A 12,503-nucleotide genomic window follows, 5' to 3' on the forward strand; every position below is an offset into this window, starting at 1 on the left:
AAGCAAGCAAGGAATATTAGGCCATCACTCATCTTTTTACCACCTAACACTGTATTTCCAAATAAGATGGTTTCCTTGAAATTATATAGTGATATTTAACTGAAAATGTACAGTGAAATATACAAGTAGAACATGCCTTTAAAAAAAAAAAAAAAACACCACAACTACTGACCATTGCTACTTACAAATAATGTAAATTATTATTCCACCAATTGTAAGGAAATATCTTAAATAGAAGAGCAAGATTTTTAATCAAGTAAAAAGATTAGTTACTTACATAGCTTAGACTGCTTCTGAAGTGTGATTTTATTCTTAGTTTCGCACAGACAGAACAAAGATGAAATCCTTCAACTTCACTGTGTATATAAATTATCTGAAGTTATTCTGCAGCTGAAATCTTACAAAGGCTACCAATACCACTCACCTTGCACAAGCAAAGTGGTCACCTGCTGTTTAAATGTTCCTGTTTTACAAACAGCACAATTAACAGTAGCACTGAAAGATAAGTTTACTCAAGAGAACAGCTGATGAAAATATTTTCCTATATTGAAATGAGATGTAATTACAACTTCACTAAAATTAACCCTTCTGTTTATAATGGAAGTTAAAGCAGTCCCAAAACCCGTCATTAATCCTCTTGAGACCCTGTAACAGAACACATCAGTTCCCAGATGTTGAACAGGAGGTCAATACTATCTGTGTACACAGTCATATACATACAGACATAGATGAAACAAAGACAGACTTGTATACTGACTTAACAGATTTGCTAAGAATTTCTTGCTTGGATTTGCTAGGAAAACCAGCATGATTTACCAGTTTTAGGCACCTCACACATTTACAGGGAAGACTGCCATTTTCGGACCACCTTCTCCCAAAGCTGTATTAGACCACAGATTCCTCTATAGCAGACTATGAATCACTTCTTTCATTGCCAGTTTGTTTTCTTTCTGGATCAAGAGAACTGCCTTCAAATAAAATTTTGTTTCTCATTCCTTCTTTAAGCATTCTTTGCCGGATCCTGTGTTGGGCCAAATTGTACCTGCAGTAAAACCTAGAGGGGGATGACAAGAAAACAGGATTCCCTGCTTTATATGAGTGACAGTATCAAATCAGAGTTATTCAGCCAGTTGAAAAAGTTGAAACCACATATAATAATGCTAGTAAAATTCATTACAAAATGATGCATAATGAAAATACTAGGGTAACTGCTATTTCTTTAAGGCAAACATTATGCAGCCACTGAGGAGCGGGATATACAAGTCCAATGGAAAAAGCTAATTGCTATAATTTGAATCTTAATGTCATGACCATTTAGTATGCTGCCTTTATAATTAGGACAGAAGGATGACATGCATATGTGAAGAAAAAAAGAAAGAATTAAGAAAGATGGAAATAACTGGCTGGTTTGATCTCTTAGGCTTCCAGAAACAATAACAAGTTTAAAAAAAAAAAAATTAACATAAAAATTCTAATTCATTGAACTCTCTTCCTTTAAAAAAAAAAAAAAAAAGAGAGAGAGAACTATTTCAGGGAGAAAGAAGAGGACGCTTTGCTAGGCAAGTTTTTTTGTGGAGTTTCAAAAACAGTGTGAAAGGTCACATGGGTATCATGTTGTACAAAGCAGCCAACCTAGGTCAAAATTCAAGAAGCGTTTTACATACCAGTATCCCAACATTGTGCAAATAAAGCCACCAACTGCAAAGTCACAAGATCTTCTAACTCTACCTGAAAGAAAAACAAAAATCCTCAAAAAAATTAGAGAAAAAACCTTGGATGACTTCCCATTATTAATAAAACCTGTTTTTTCCATGCAAATAAATATATTAAAAAAAGAAGGAATAAGTACTTACTAGTTGCTAAAAAATGTCCAAGACCCACAACTAAAGATCCCAGGGAGCCATAGAGCACTGATTCTCGTGCACATGGAACACTTTTAACATCAAGAAATCCTAGGAGTTTGAAGGACTGCAAGAAAAAAAAAAAACCAAACCAAAAACGAAACACATAATAAATTTAAAAAATTACTTTTGTAGAGATCTATGATGCCAACTCCATTGTAAAATGGACTTGTTGCCTTAGTAGTCAAAAATAACCACTTGAGGATTTCCTACTTGCAGGGTTATATATCTGAGCAAAAGTGAACATGCATAGCTATATCAGGAACGGTTTTGGAAGAGTTAACTATTGATTTAGGCAGCATCATTTTGTACAAACCTGTTGATCCATCCTTTCTATTGAATATTATAAAAGAACTATTTCATTTTTTCCTTTACATTCCCCCAAAAAAGAAGGGAGAAAACCTTCAAAATCCAGGATCTTTGTTCAAAACCAACGTACATCGCAACAAACAGGTAAGATTACAATCAATTATCCAGTCAGTTATGCCACATAATTTTAATATTTGAAAAGGCAAATGTGCTTAAAAAAAAGGTGAAATTACCAGAGAATGTGCATGTAGTAGGGAACCTTATACTGAACATTGAATAAAAACATTTATAAACCAGTAATTTTTAATCTAATCCTATATACAGGCAGGGCTGTGCACAGAAATTCTTCTATATACAACACATAAGTTTTTAAATGAACCTAGTGATAAAAATTATTCAAACTATTTCATACTCCGTCTCACATCTGTAACGTACCCTAGCTTGTAACTGCTTGTAACCATCAGTTTGCTATTTAATTTTCAAATGGTAATTCCACGTGGCATTCATAAACCCAACCGTGAACTGAAATACACTTTTCATTTCAGACATGCCTACCCTGGCTTCTGCAAAATCCAAGTCTTCTAACGTGAATGCAACTCACATTTCCCACCTGACAAACATCCTTGCACATGCGCATTCGCGCCATAAGCAAGAGTGAGAAACTACATACAAAAAGGCCTCTAGATAACATGGGTCAGGGTTAAGGTGGCTGCACCGCAGTAACATCAGCACATCCTTCCGCTATTAAGTCTTTTGTTAGGGATGGTGTGAGAATTTGTCTTCATTCTATTGTGTTTAAACCCTTAGACCATTAAATACCAACTGTATCAACTAAAATTTCGAAGGATTTTTTTAAAATGTTTTTTTGTAAAGCTATTCTGCTTGGACAAAGTAGATTTTGAAGATGGAGTACTACAGTCAACTCTTTGTGGAGGGCTGACAACTCTGTGAGACAAGGCATTTGGAAACACATCTGACTGTGGTAATAGGGATGGCAAGCATCTGACAACAGCTGGATTTGTATGCAAGTATGGAAATTGCCACCAATAATTTTATCTATGTTCCCTAGGGACAGCCATCAGCTGTTTCCCCATAATCCCTGTGTACAAGTGAGACAAAAAGGATTTGGTCTATGTTGGTCTAATTTCCTAATGAGTAATTTCAAGTCCTCTCATACGGAAGAAGTCACTCGATATGTTGCTGTTGTTGGCTAAGAAAGTATCCCTGCTACATCCATGCAGCATGATGCACCCTTTTAAAATAGCGTTTCACCTGTTGCTCTACTTGAAATCACTTGTTATGAGTTTAACCATTGCTAACTACCGGCGTTAGGCTCGCTCAAGCGTCATGACAGTGTTTCACCCACAAAGAGAAAGCCCTGTAACGGGGTCCGTGGAAAAACAAACACAAAACCCCCACCCCACCCACCTGGCCCTAGAGAGCCTCAGTTCTGCCGCCGGTTTCCGTCTATTGTTCCCTAATTATTTCCTCTGGAGCAAAACCCACGGGGGTTCACAAGTGGTCTGCGATAACCTCCCCCGTCCCCAGCGCTGGGCTCCCCGGCTGCTTTCGCGGGCACTGCCGCGCGTGGGACAGGGACCGTGGCGGCGGCACAGCTCCTCCTCCTCCTCCTCCTCCTCCTCCTCCCCCGAGGGCCCGGCTGCCCTTCAGCGGGGCGGGCGGTGAACCCGTAGAACGCGTGAAAGGCTCCGTGCACCGTCGGCCTCCGGCGCCTCTGCGGGCCACAGGCCCGCCCCGGCCCCGCCACCCCCCGGGGACGACTCTCGGTCGCCGCTCCGGGGGCTTCCCCGCCGCCCAGCCGGGGCGAGACCCTACGGGCACGGCTCCCTCAGCCGCCCCCCTCAAGCAGGGCTGGGGGGGAGGGGAGGAGGGGCAGCGCTCCGGCGAGGGGGGAGGGCTGCGGCCGCGCGCGGGGCGGGCAGGGCCCCTCGCCCCCCCCCCCCCCCCGCCCCCCATTACCTTCCTCGGCTCAGAGTCGCCCTCGTCCGCCATGACGTGACAGCGCCTTCGCCGGCCCGCGCCCCCTCCCCCGCCGCGCACCAGCGAGGCCGGACTACGGCCGCGTAGAGAAGGCACGAGCAGGGGCCGCTCTACCCGCCCCGGCCCGCCCCGTCTCTATGGTGCCCGCGGGGGGGGCGGGGGCGGGCGAGCGCGCCGGCGCCATTTTAGGTCTAGCGCTGAGATTCCAGCAAAATCCTTTGTTCAGTGAAATGGGTCACGGAGCAGGGCGCGCGCGCGCGGGCGCGCGCGCGGGCGGGAGGAGGGGGAGGGCGCGCGGCGCTGGCGCTGGCGCTCGGCCCGCCCCCGCCCCCCCGTCGCTCCAGGCGCGCGCCTCCGCCGGGCGCGCAGGGGCGGCGGCGTCCGGCCCTCGCTGCTGCGCGCCGCGCCGCGCAGCCCGCCCGGCTCTGCCGGAGCGGCCGCGGCAGCGATCGTCGGCAGCGCCCTGAGGGCCCAGCCTGCGGGCCAGGGCGGGCCGGCCCCCGCCTCCCTGCGCCGCCGCGGTTCCCGGTTGGCCGCCGTGAGGGAGGCGGCTGCGGCAGCCTGGCGGGCCGGTGCCGCGTCACCCGTGCCCTCGGCCATCCTTCGTGCGTGGGGAGAGCGGCGCGAGTCCGCCGTACCGCCGCCCTGGGGGCTTTCTGGGTGGCGGCGCGCCTCGCCGCGGAACGGGGCGTTGAGCAGGGCTTTCCAGCAGCTCCCGGCTCGGCGGCGGCCTAGCGGGAGCCCTCGCAGAGGGGCCCTGCCGCAGCCCGGCGGCCTCGGCCGCAGCCCGTCTGAGCCGAGTTCTGAAAGCCCAGAGAGCGGTAACAGGAGCAGGAGACGAAAACGCGCTGAGCGAGTAGCACCTAGTGGGAGAAGGAGGCCATGGGAGGCTCCGGCGGGTAGCGGCGCAGGCACGGCGGACGGGATGGGGGAGAGGTTCTCGCCGGCGCCCGCGGGGCACGGCCCAGGATGGGGCGAGGAGGGGATGTGCGACGGGGAGGAGGGGGCCGTGGTGGCAGGGGGAAGGAGGTGGAGGAAGAACGGTTTCTTTTAAGGAAGAGTTGTCTCAAAAGAAGCGCTCTTGAAAATGCTTTCATGTGGGACATTCGCAACTGAATTGGACAAAACACGAGTGGGTTCGGTAGGGCTAAGTCCTGTGCTAAATCAGGTAGGCCTACTGGAAATGATCCCGTAGATACATAATTATACCTGAAGAGGGAAATAGTGCCAAGTACCGTAGGACAAGAGTTTTATAGTTCTGGAAGATACTGTAAAAGCACATTCTGCTGCAAGAAAACAAGTCTCTACCTGCCAAGCAGTGAATTACAGGGAGGGTTCAGTTTAGGACCTTTTCCATCTTAGTGATGGGAGTATAACAAGGATGAGAGATGCGTAGTATTCCTCTTTGATTTAAAAAACACGTTACTTTCCTAGGAGGAATGAGATGCCTTCAGACCTTGTTAAAGATTATTTTTGTATGTGGGGTTTTTCTAATCCTATGCTAAATAAAATGGTCTTTTTCACACACTGACATCTAAGCCAATTTGAGTTTTCTGTTACTACTTAAGTCTTTTCAGGATTTTGGAAACGATGTACTTTGAGACATAATCAATTTTCATGTATCACTAGTTGAAAAGTGCTGCTGTACATTTACATAAGCTATTTTAAATCTCTGATGGATTAGAAATAAGTTTCAGTCCTTCCCAACAGTCCCAATCTATCACTGTTCTATCATCTTTGTGGACTTCACAGGCAATGCTCTGAATTCATGGAACATGCCGATTCAATACATTTGCTATCTGTTTTAAAAAGATAGTAAACATTCCCTGAATTGTGAGTAGTTAAGCCAGTTCAAAGCTAACGGGTGTTATGTATGTACTGCTGCGAACATAGGACATTTGCTATAGTATTTGAAAAACAAAATTATTGGCATAATCTCTCCTTTGAAAAGTTTGCAATGTCTGTTTTTATCTTAGTTGGTTTAAAAAAAAATGTAACTGCATTTTATTAAGCAATGACAAACATTGAGGAATATAGTAAGAAATCCCAAGAGCATGCTAATATATCTGAGATTAACAAGGCCACAATGGTGAAAAACAGACACTGCTTTTACTACTGATGAGGTGGCCTGGCCTGCAGAAGTTCATATTTTGAAGGAGAAGAATGGAAAGGTCTTTTTTTGCTTTGAAACAGGAAATGGGTTTTAGAATTAAGGTGCTGGAGAGCAGAGTACACAAATAGAGCATCTTCTGTCTGATAGTCAAGAATAGGCTAAGGAGAAGCGCGTGGTTTTCCCTACATGTCATTTATCCCTTTTCCAAATATCCAAATCACACAGATTACACTGAAATACCCATTGGCAATAAACGTAACATTCTAATTTTTTTTCCCTGTCTTTGGCACTCAGTCATTAATCTGCTTTACTGCTGGACCTCACAGTTCTGCTTCGTGGGCTTTAGAAGTTGCTCTAAAATTAGTAACTGTTACCCTTTGTGGAATTGGAAGTAGACAGAGCGCTGTTTGACAGTGCTTGGGATCAGCAAAGACTCTTGGGCTGGAGCCTCCTTAGCTGAAAAGCAGAGGGGCCGCTGATGCGACACTTTGGGATAGCCTGAAGCGCGCAGCTGGCTTTCCCTTGTGGCCCGTAGGGACCTGAGGAGACGTCGGGGTGTGCGGGGGCACGGGGCAATGTCAGCCGGCTCTTGAGGAGGGCAGGGCTCTTGAAGCATGAGCCTTGTACTTCTGCTGCTTTTCTCCTGACGTGTTTTGAAGGCTCTGGAAGTAGGATGTTCTTTTTCGCATCCTGGATTCAAATAAAAATGCAAATAATTAGTTCTAGCTAGCTAAAATGCAGGTTTTAGCCTGTTAGTTGATCAAGCGGGTTGAGGCTGTGTGGGCATGTGGTACTGTTAACGTTTATGAGGGTGACAGTACAGGGAACGTGAGAGCTGCTGAAATACGCCTGCTGCCTTGCCAACTTGATTTGCTACGAGGGCTGGACCGACCTCTGATTAAACCCTTGGTACAGCTGGCCTGGCAGAGGCATGTCCCAGAGTATCTTCCGTTGTACCCTGCCGGTGTGTCCTACAGGGAAGGTGGTTGAGCAAGAGCCCTGGCCTACATGCCTTCCTCCACTGACAGGGAGGCTGTGACGTTTCTGGAAGCCGGGCACCTTGTATATATGTTTGGGATTGCTGCCTTAGTTTTCTGACCCTAAAGGACATGACCGATATAGAAAGATACTTATTTACTTAATGACATTACCTGGAGCTGGAGACCCTTGGCAGAAGCTGCCTATGCATTCTGAATTTTATCCATCATAGCATGCTGACTGACACTCGCTCTCAGCAGTTTGAACTTTTCCTATATTTATGCAGTCCTTATTTTTATTAGTGTTGATCAATAAGGTGTAGCATTCTTTGCTGTGAAGCTGCATGCCTGTCCACTCCATCCTGAAATTGCCAGCTTGGGAATGGTTTGGGTTGGTCTTTGGCAGCAATCCTTGTTCTGTCCCATCACCCTTCACCTCCGTGTTTAAAGGCCAGGCCAGGCAAAACTCTTGTCAGTCCAGCAGCGGGAAAGAGGCCCCCCTGTGCAGGACATGGGGCAGCAGACAAAAGGCACTCGTGTCACAACAGTGCAGACGGGAACCTGGCTCACTGACTTCGCCAGTGCTTATTTCCTTCATCACACAGAGCGCTTGCTTCAGGGGTGTCAACCTACGTACAAGGACCTCGTCACTTATGAAACAATTTGGGCTGTACTCCCTAGAAGGAGGAAGCCATCACACATACGTGGAATTTCCTACCTTTGGCACATCTTGGTCATGTAAGTTACTCCTATACCATAAGCTGTTCATGTAGCCTTGTGGAGAAGCAGGCACCTGCGAGAGATGTGACAAGCCTGTCCTAAGAAATACATTTAATAGGCAGTATGGATGATACCCACTTTAGGTTGATGGCTACCATAGACCTTTCAGATAACTAACCTTCAGTGGGATGAATTCAGCATCTCCCTAAGTGTTGTGTGCTCTGCCCAGGTAGTTTGTGAAGGCTCTCCTGGTCTGTCCATAGCAGTTGTTACTGGCAAGTGGGGGCTGCTCTGTCTGTTGGTATCAAACCACTCTTGGCTTTGCCTTTCAGCTCCACACGTAGCTTAAACTCTTCCAAGGCGGGCTGCTGGCACCAGAGGTGGTCCAGGCCTTCCTCTTTGCTGTGCAATCCTGCCTTCTCGCTGGTACCACCAGCTCTGCCACCTGATGCAGCTGAAAACTAACACTACACAAAAAGCTGTTGCCTGGCCATCATGAGGGGAGAAACACGCTGATCTTTTGCGAGCAGTGCAGATTTAGATCAAGTGCCTCAAGAAGTTGCTCCGTTGCAGATGTTGTTTGGCAGGTAGCAGGCTGTCAGGTTGCTGGGCTAGTAGTTGAGGCATGCCTCAAGACAAATTTTGGATACGTCCAGTGGGACTTTTTATCTGTCTTCATGGTCACCCTGAAGCTACTTAAATAGCAGTCAAGCAATTGCTTGTGGTGACCACATGCCATTTCATAAGCCGTGAAAGCAAGGGGTGCTTAGAATTGCCAGAAGTCAGGAAGAGGGTGGTTATTCCACTCATGTCCTTGGTTCTCATGAGGGTGTTTGTCCTTCAGGAGGAGGACATTATGTTACTGGATGCAAGTGTGTAGGAGTTACATACCTGGATAGTTTTGTGGTGGTAAATGGTTATCATGACAGCAGTAGGTTATGTGAGAGTAACCACCCTTGTGGGCACAGGGCAGGCACAAAAAGTGTGTGCAGGCTGCAGTTGCCAAGGCAGTCAGCAACAATACTTGTGCAATTGAATAAAAAAAATTACTTTTTTTCCCCAAGCATTAATGCTAGTGCAAATTAAATTTCAGCTTGAAGACAGTTTTATTTTGGGTTGGCTTTGCTGATCGTTTCGGTAGGTTGACTTTGCCTAACTGCCCGTACAAATGATCTTTTCAGCTGCAACACATAAGATAGGTTAATGCAACATACTCCTCTAAAAGCCAGGGAAACAAGGGCAGGCTTCTAATGGCTGTATTTCTTCTACCAGATCTTTTAATCTGCTTATCTTATTCAGGCACTTGATTCAAAAAGCAAGAGGGGTTTATGTTAAAAAAGAAGTCTTACGTAAAACATGGAATCATAGAATCATGGAATGGTTTGGGTTGGAAGGAGCCTTAAAGATCATCTAGTTCCAGCCCCCGCTGCCATGGGCAGGGACACCTTCCACTAGACCAGGTTCCTCAAAGCCCCATCCAACCTGGCCTTGAACACTTCCAGGGATGGGGCATCCACAACCTCTTTGGGCAACCTGTTCCAGTGCCTCACCACCCTCACAGTGAAGAACTTAATGGTAAATAACATAACAATAACAGTAAATAACAATAACAGTAAATAACATAATAGTTATAATTGCAGCTATACTGTTAAATGTAGAGCTACATTTAGAATTTCCTGACTTATTAGTAGCAATTGGACTTAAGGATACTTCTGACTAAAAATAGAAGAGAGTTTTTCTCAGTTAACCAAATTTTTTCATATAATGTAAATGACTTCTGTTTTGTCTATAAAGCATGTCTTAAATGTCTTAATGGCAAATACTGACAGACACTAAGCTTTCTTGTATGTCACTGTAATCCACTTCAAGCTGAAGATGGTAGTATTTATTTCTGCCATTTTTTGGTCCATTTTTTTAAGTTGCAACTTTGTAAGATGTAGAACTTGTTTTCTGAAACTAAAGACATTAGGAGATACATGCTATTTCTGAAACAAATGTGAATAATAATGACCTAGTAACCATAGGGTTATAGAAACAGGAGTTCGGAAGGGAACTCTTCTCTTGCCTCACATCTGCTTTACTTAGGCCTGTTTCATTCCTAACAGGTTTATCTCACTTTATTTTAAAACTTCCCCTTCCATTTCACGTCTTAGTTTTTCAAAATACAGTAGCTGTCCTGAGGTTTCTATCACGAAGTGTGGAGGGGGGTTATTATGAACTCTGAGCTTCGTGTTCCATGTCTGTCATATGAATGTGTCAGGCTTAATCTTTATTAATTCCTGAGGGAAAACTGGAGACTAGAATTAATAAGATATTTGTATGGTAATTGTTTCTTTTGCGATGTGGTTTCTGAGAAGTCATAACAAACTGAAGAGGGTTGTGCCAGTAAGAAATTTATTTAGAAATAAGCTGTTTAAACAGCACAACAGAACCAGAAAATTCATAGAGGAAAAGAAAGAAAATCTATTGAAGGCTATTAAATGCTCAGGCACCCTCTCAGGCGTAAGAATTCTCTCAGCACAAGTTGCTGGAGGCTGCAAGGGTGTTCTGAGGAAGTATCATGGTGTTCTTCTCCTGTCCTTACACTTTTCCCTATATATTCAACACTAGCTAAATTAACTTTTTGCATTACTCACTGTGGTTCTTGCATTTTTGCCAAGATTAGGCTGAAGCCCAGAGAAGGGAAAGAACCCTCTTATTGCTTTAATGTGCTATGGTCTGGACAACTGGTTCACTTTTAACACAGACAGTGATATAATATAATGATATCACTGAACTGAAGGGTAAGAGAGGAGAGAAGTGGTGTGCCAGGAGCCACTTTGATGATGTGTTTTGCATGCAATGTGCCATTAAAGTAGATGTATAATTAGCAGCATACAGGGAAAGAGGAGTCACATTCAAGGAGCAGAGAATATCAAAGTAGACACTCAAATCAGACAGCTGGAGAGGATGTTCAGAAATGATGCCATGTATCAACTAGAAAAAAAAATATAGTGCATCAGGTAGATCTCATTACACCTTGGGGTTTCTTTCTTCAATTTTTCTCTTTTTTTTTTTTTTTGTTTTTTTGGGGGCAGGGTAAGGGGTTTGGGGGTTTGATTTTAATTTTGTAATCAAGTACCAAACATTCTGGAGTAGGTTTCACTGACTTATCTGCACCCCACCTTGTCTGGTGATACGGCTGTCCGCTAGTACCCTGCCAGATGCAAGGTGTTTTGTTCCGCTGGAAGTAACAGTATACTCCTAAGAAGACAGCTGCCATCCAAAATAGGTGGAAAGATTCAGAGAATTCAGGGTACATTTTTTCATCATGCTACAAAGGCTGGTTTCAGTATGCTAGGGCAGGATCTCCTATGCAAAATGGCGCACCTTTGGCAAGGGGCTTCAGGAAGATCTCATAAGAAACAGCCAGTCTGCAAGGCTGAGATTTGAGAGATCAAAGTCAAACACAACATATTATTTCCAAACAGTTGTTCCAGATTTGCAGGCACCTCAGGTGTCCTGCTATGGTGTCCAGATTCCCTGGCAAGAATTCAAGGTTTTTCTCATTTTTGACAGGACTGAGTTCATGTCTTGCACACCGAGAGTGTTAATTTAGCATATAAATATTTCTGCACCTGGTGTGGTTTCTGCTGCTTTCTGAGAAGGATCAGAGATTAAAAATACTTCATATCTTGTTGCTGGTGTTTTTGCATCCAGTATTTTTTGCTCTTTCCTGATGCCACACTGTGACCTGGCCTGAAGGCTGAGTCAGTCTGTTGGTGACTGGCTACCGAGGGCTACGACCTTCTGTCGGATTTTGATTTTGGAGGATGCTAGTTTCGTGCCTAAAGCATTGCGTGCTGGGGCTAAAGTCACGTACATCTATGAATTAACTCTACAGAGCACCTGATGCAAGACAGCCAGCAGAATTTGGTGGGGGGCAGAAGTTGTGCTCTGAGGTTTTGGAAAAAAGTAGGGCAACTGGAGCTCTCTGGGGTGCTGGAGGAATTGTTCCTGGGTGGACCGGGGGGGATTTGTGTGCACCCTCAGCACGGAACTGCTAGTTGTCGTCCACCTCCATGTGCACAGTGGTGCCACTGGGGAAGCCTTCAGGAGTCTCCCTTAGTGTAGGGCCCAGTGCTATTATCCTCACCAGTGAGATAGCTAGCTGCTCCTTAAATTCAGTTTCAGACCTCCTGAACATGGGCATCTATTCAGTGGCTACTGATCTATGCAGAAAGGTTTCTTTATTTATGCTGGTAGTTTTATTTTCCCATACATTTTCCCATGCTAATAGTTTTATTTTCCCAGCATGTCAGACTTGTGCCTTCTCAGTACCTCTGCAGAAACAAGACCAGAAGCTAAACATGTGCTTAATTACCTCACTTACAAACCATTTAAAATTCTTAGAGAGCTGGATACAATTGGCGTCTAATAGATTAGTTTTTCTGGTCTGCTGAAGCTAAAATAGCCTAACACCAGCCAGAGGTAGCTGGTGAG

At 45.1% G+C, this 12,503-nt stretch overlaps 1 protein-coding gene across 1 annotated transcript; it reads right to left on the reverse strand.

Annotated features, from left to right (window-relative positions):
- Window positions 1-227: 227 nt before the first annotated feature.
- Window positions 228-4,416, reverse strand: COX20 (cytochrome c oxidase assembly factor COX20). The gene is made up of 4 exons (XM_069800603.1): window positions 4,191-4,416; window positions 1,854-1,968; window positions 1,665-1,728; window positions 228-1,054 (listed from the first exon to the last, which is right to left on the reverse strand). The coding sequence occupies exons 1-4, from the start codon at window positions 4,221-4,223 to the stop codon at window positions 913-915; spliced, it is 354 nt and encodes a 117-aa protein (XP_069656704.1). The 5' UTR covers window positions 4,224-4,416; the 3' UTR covers window positions 228-912.
- Between the last annotated feature and the right edge of the window lie 8,087 nt (window positions 4,417-12,503).

Source organism: Haliaeetus albicilla, chromosome 13, assembly GCF_947461875.1.
Source record: "Haliaeetus albicilla chromosome 13, bHalAlb1.1, whole genome shotgun sequence".
Taxonomy (NCBI): domain Eukaryota; kingdom Metazoa; phylum Chordata; class Aves; order Accipitriformes; family Accipitridae; genus Haliaeetus; species Haliaeetus albicilla.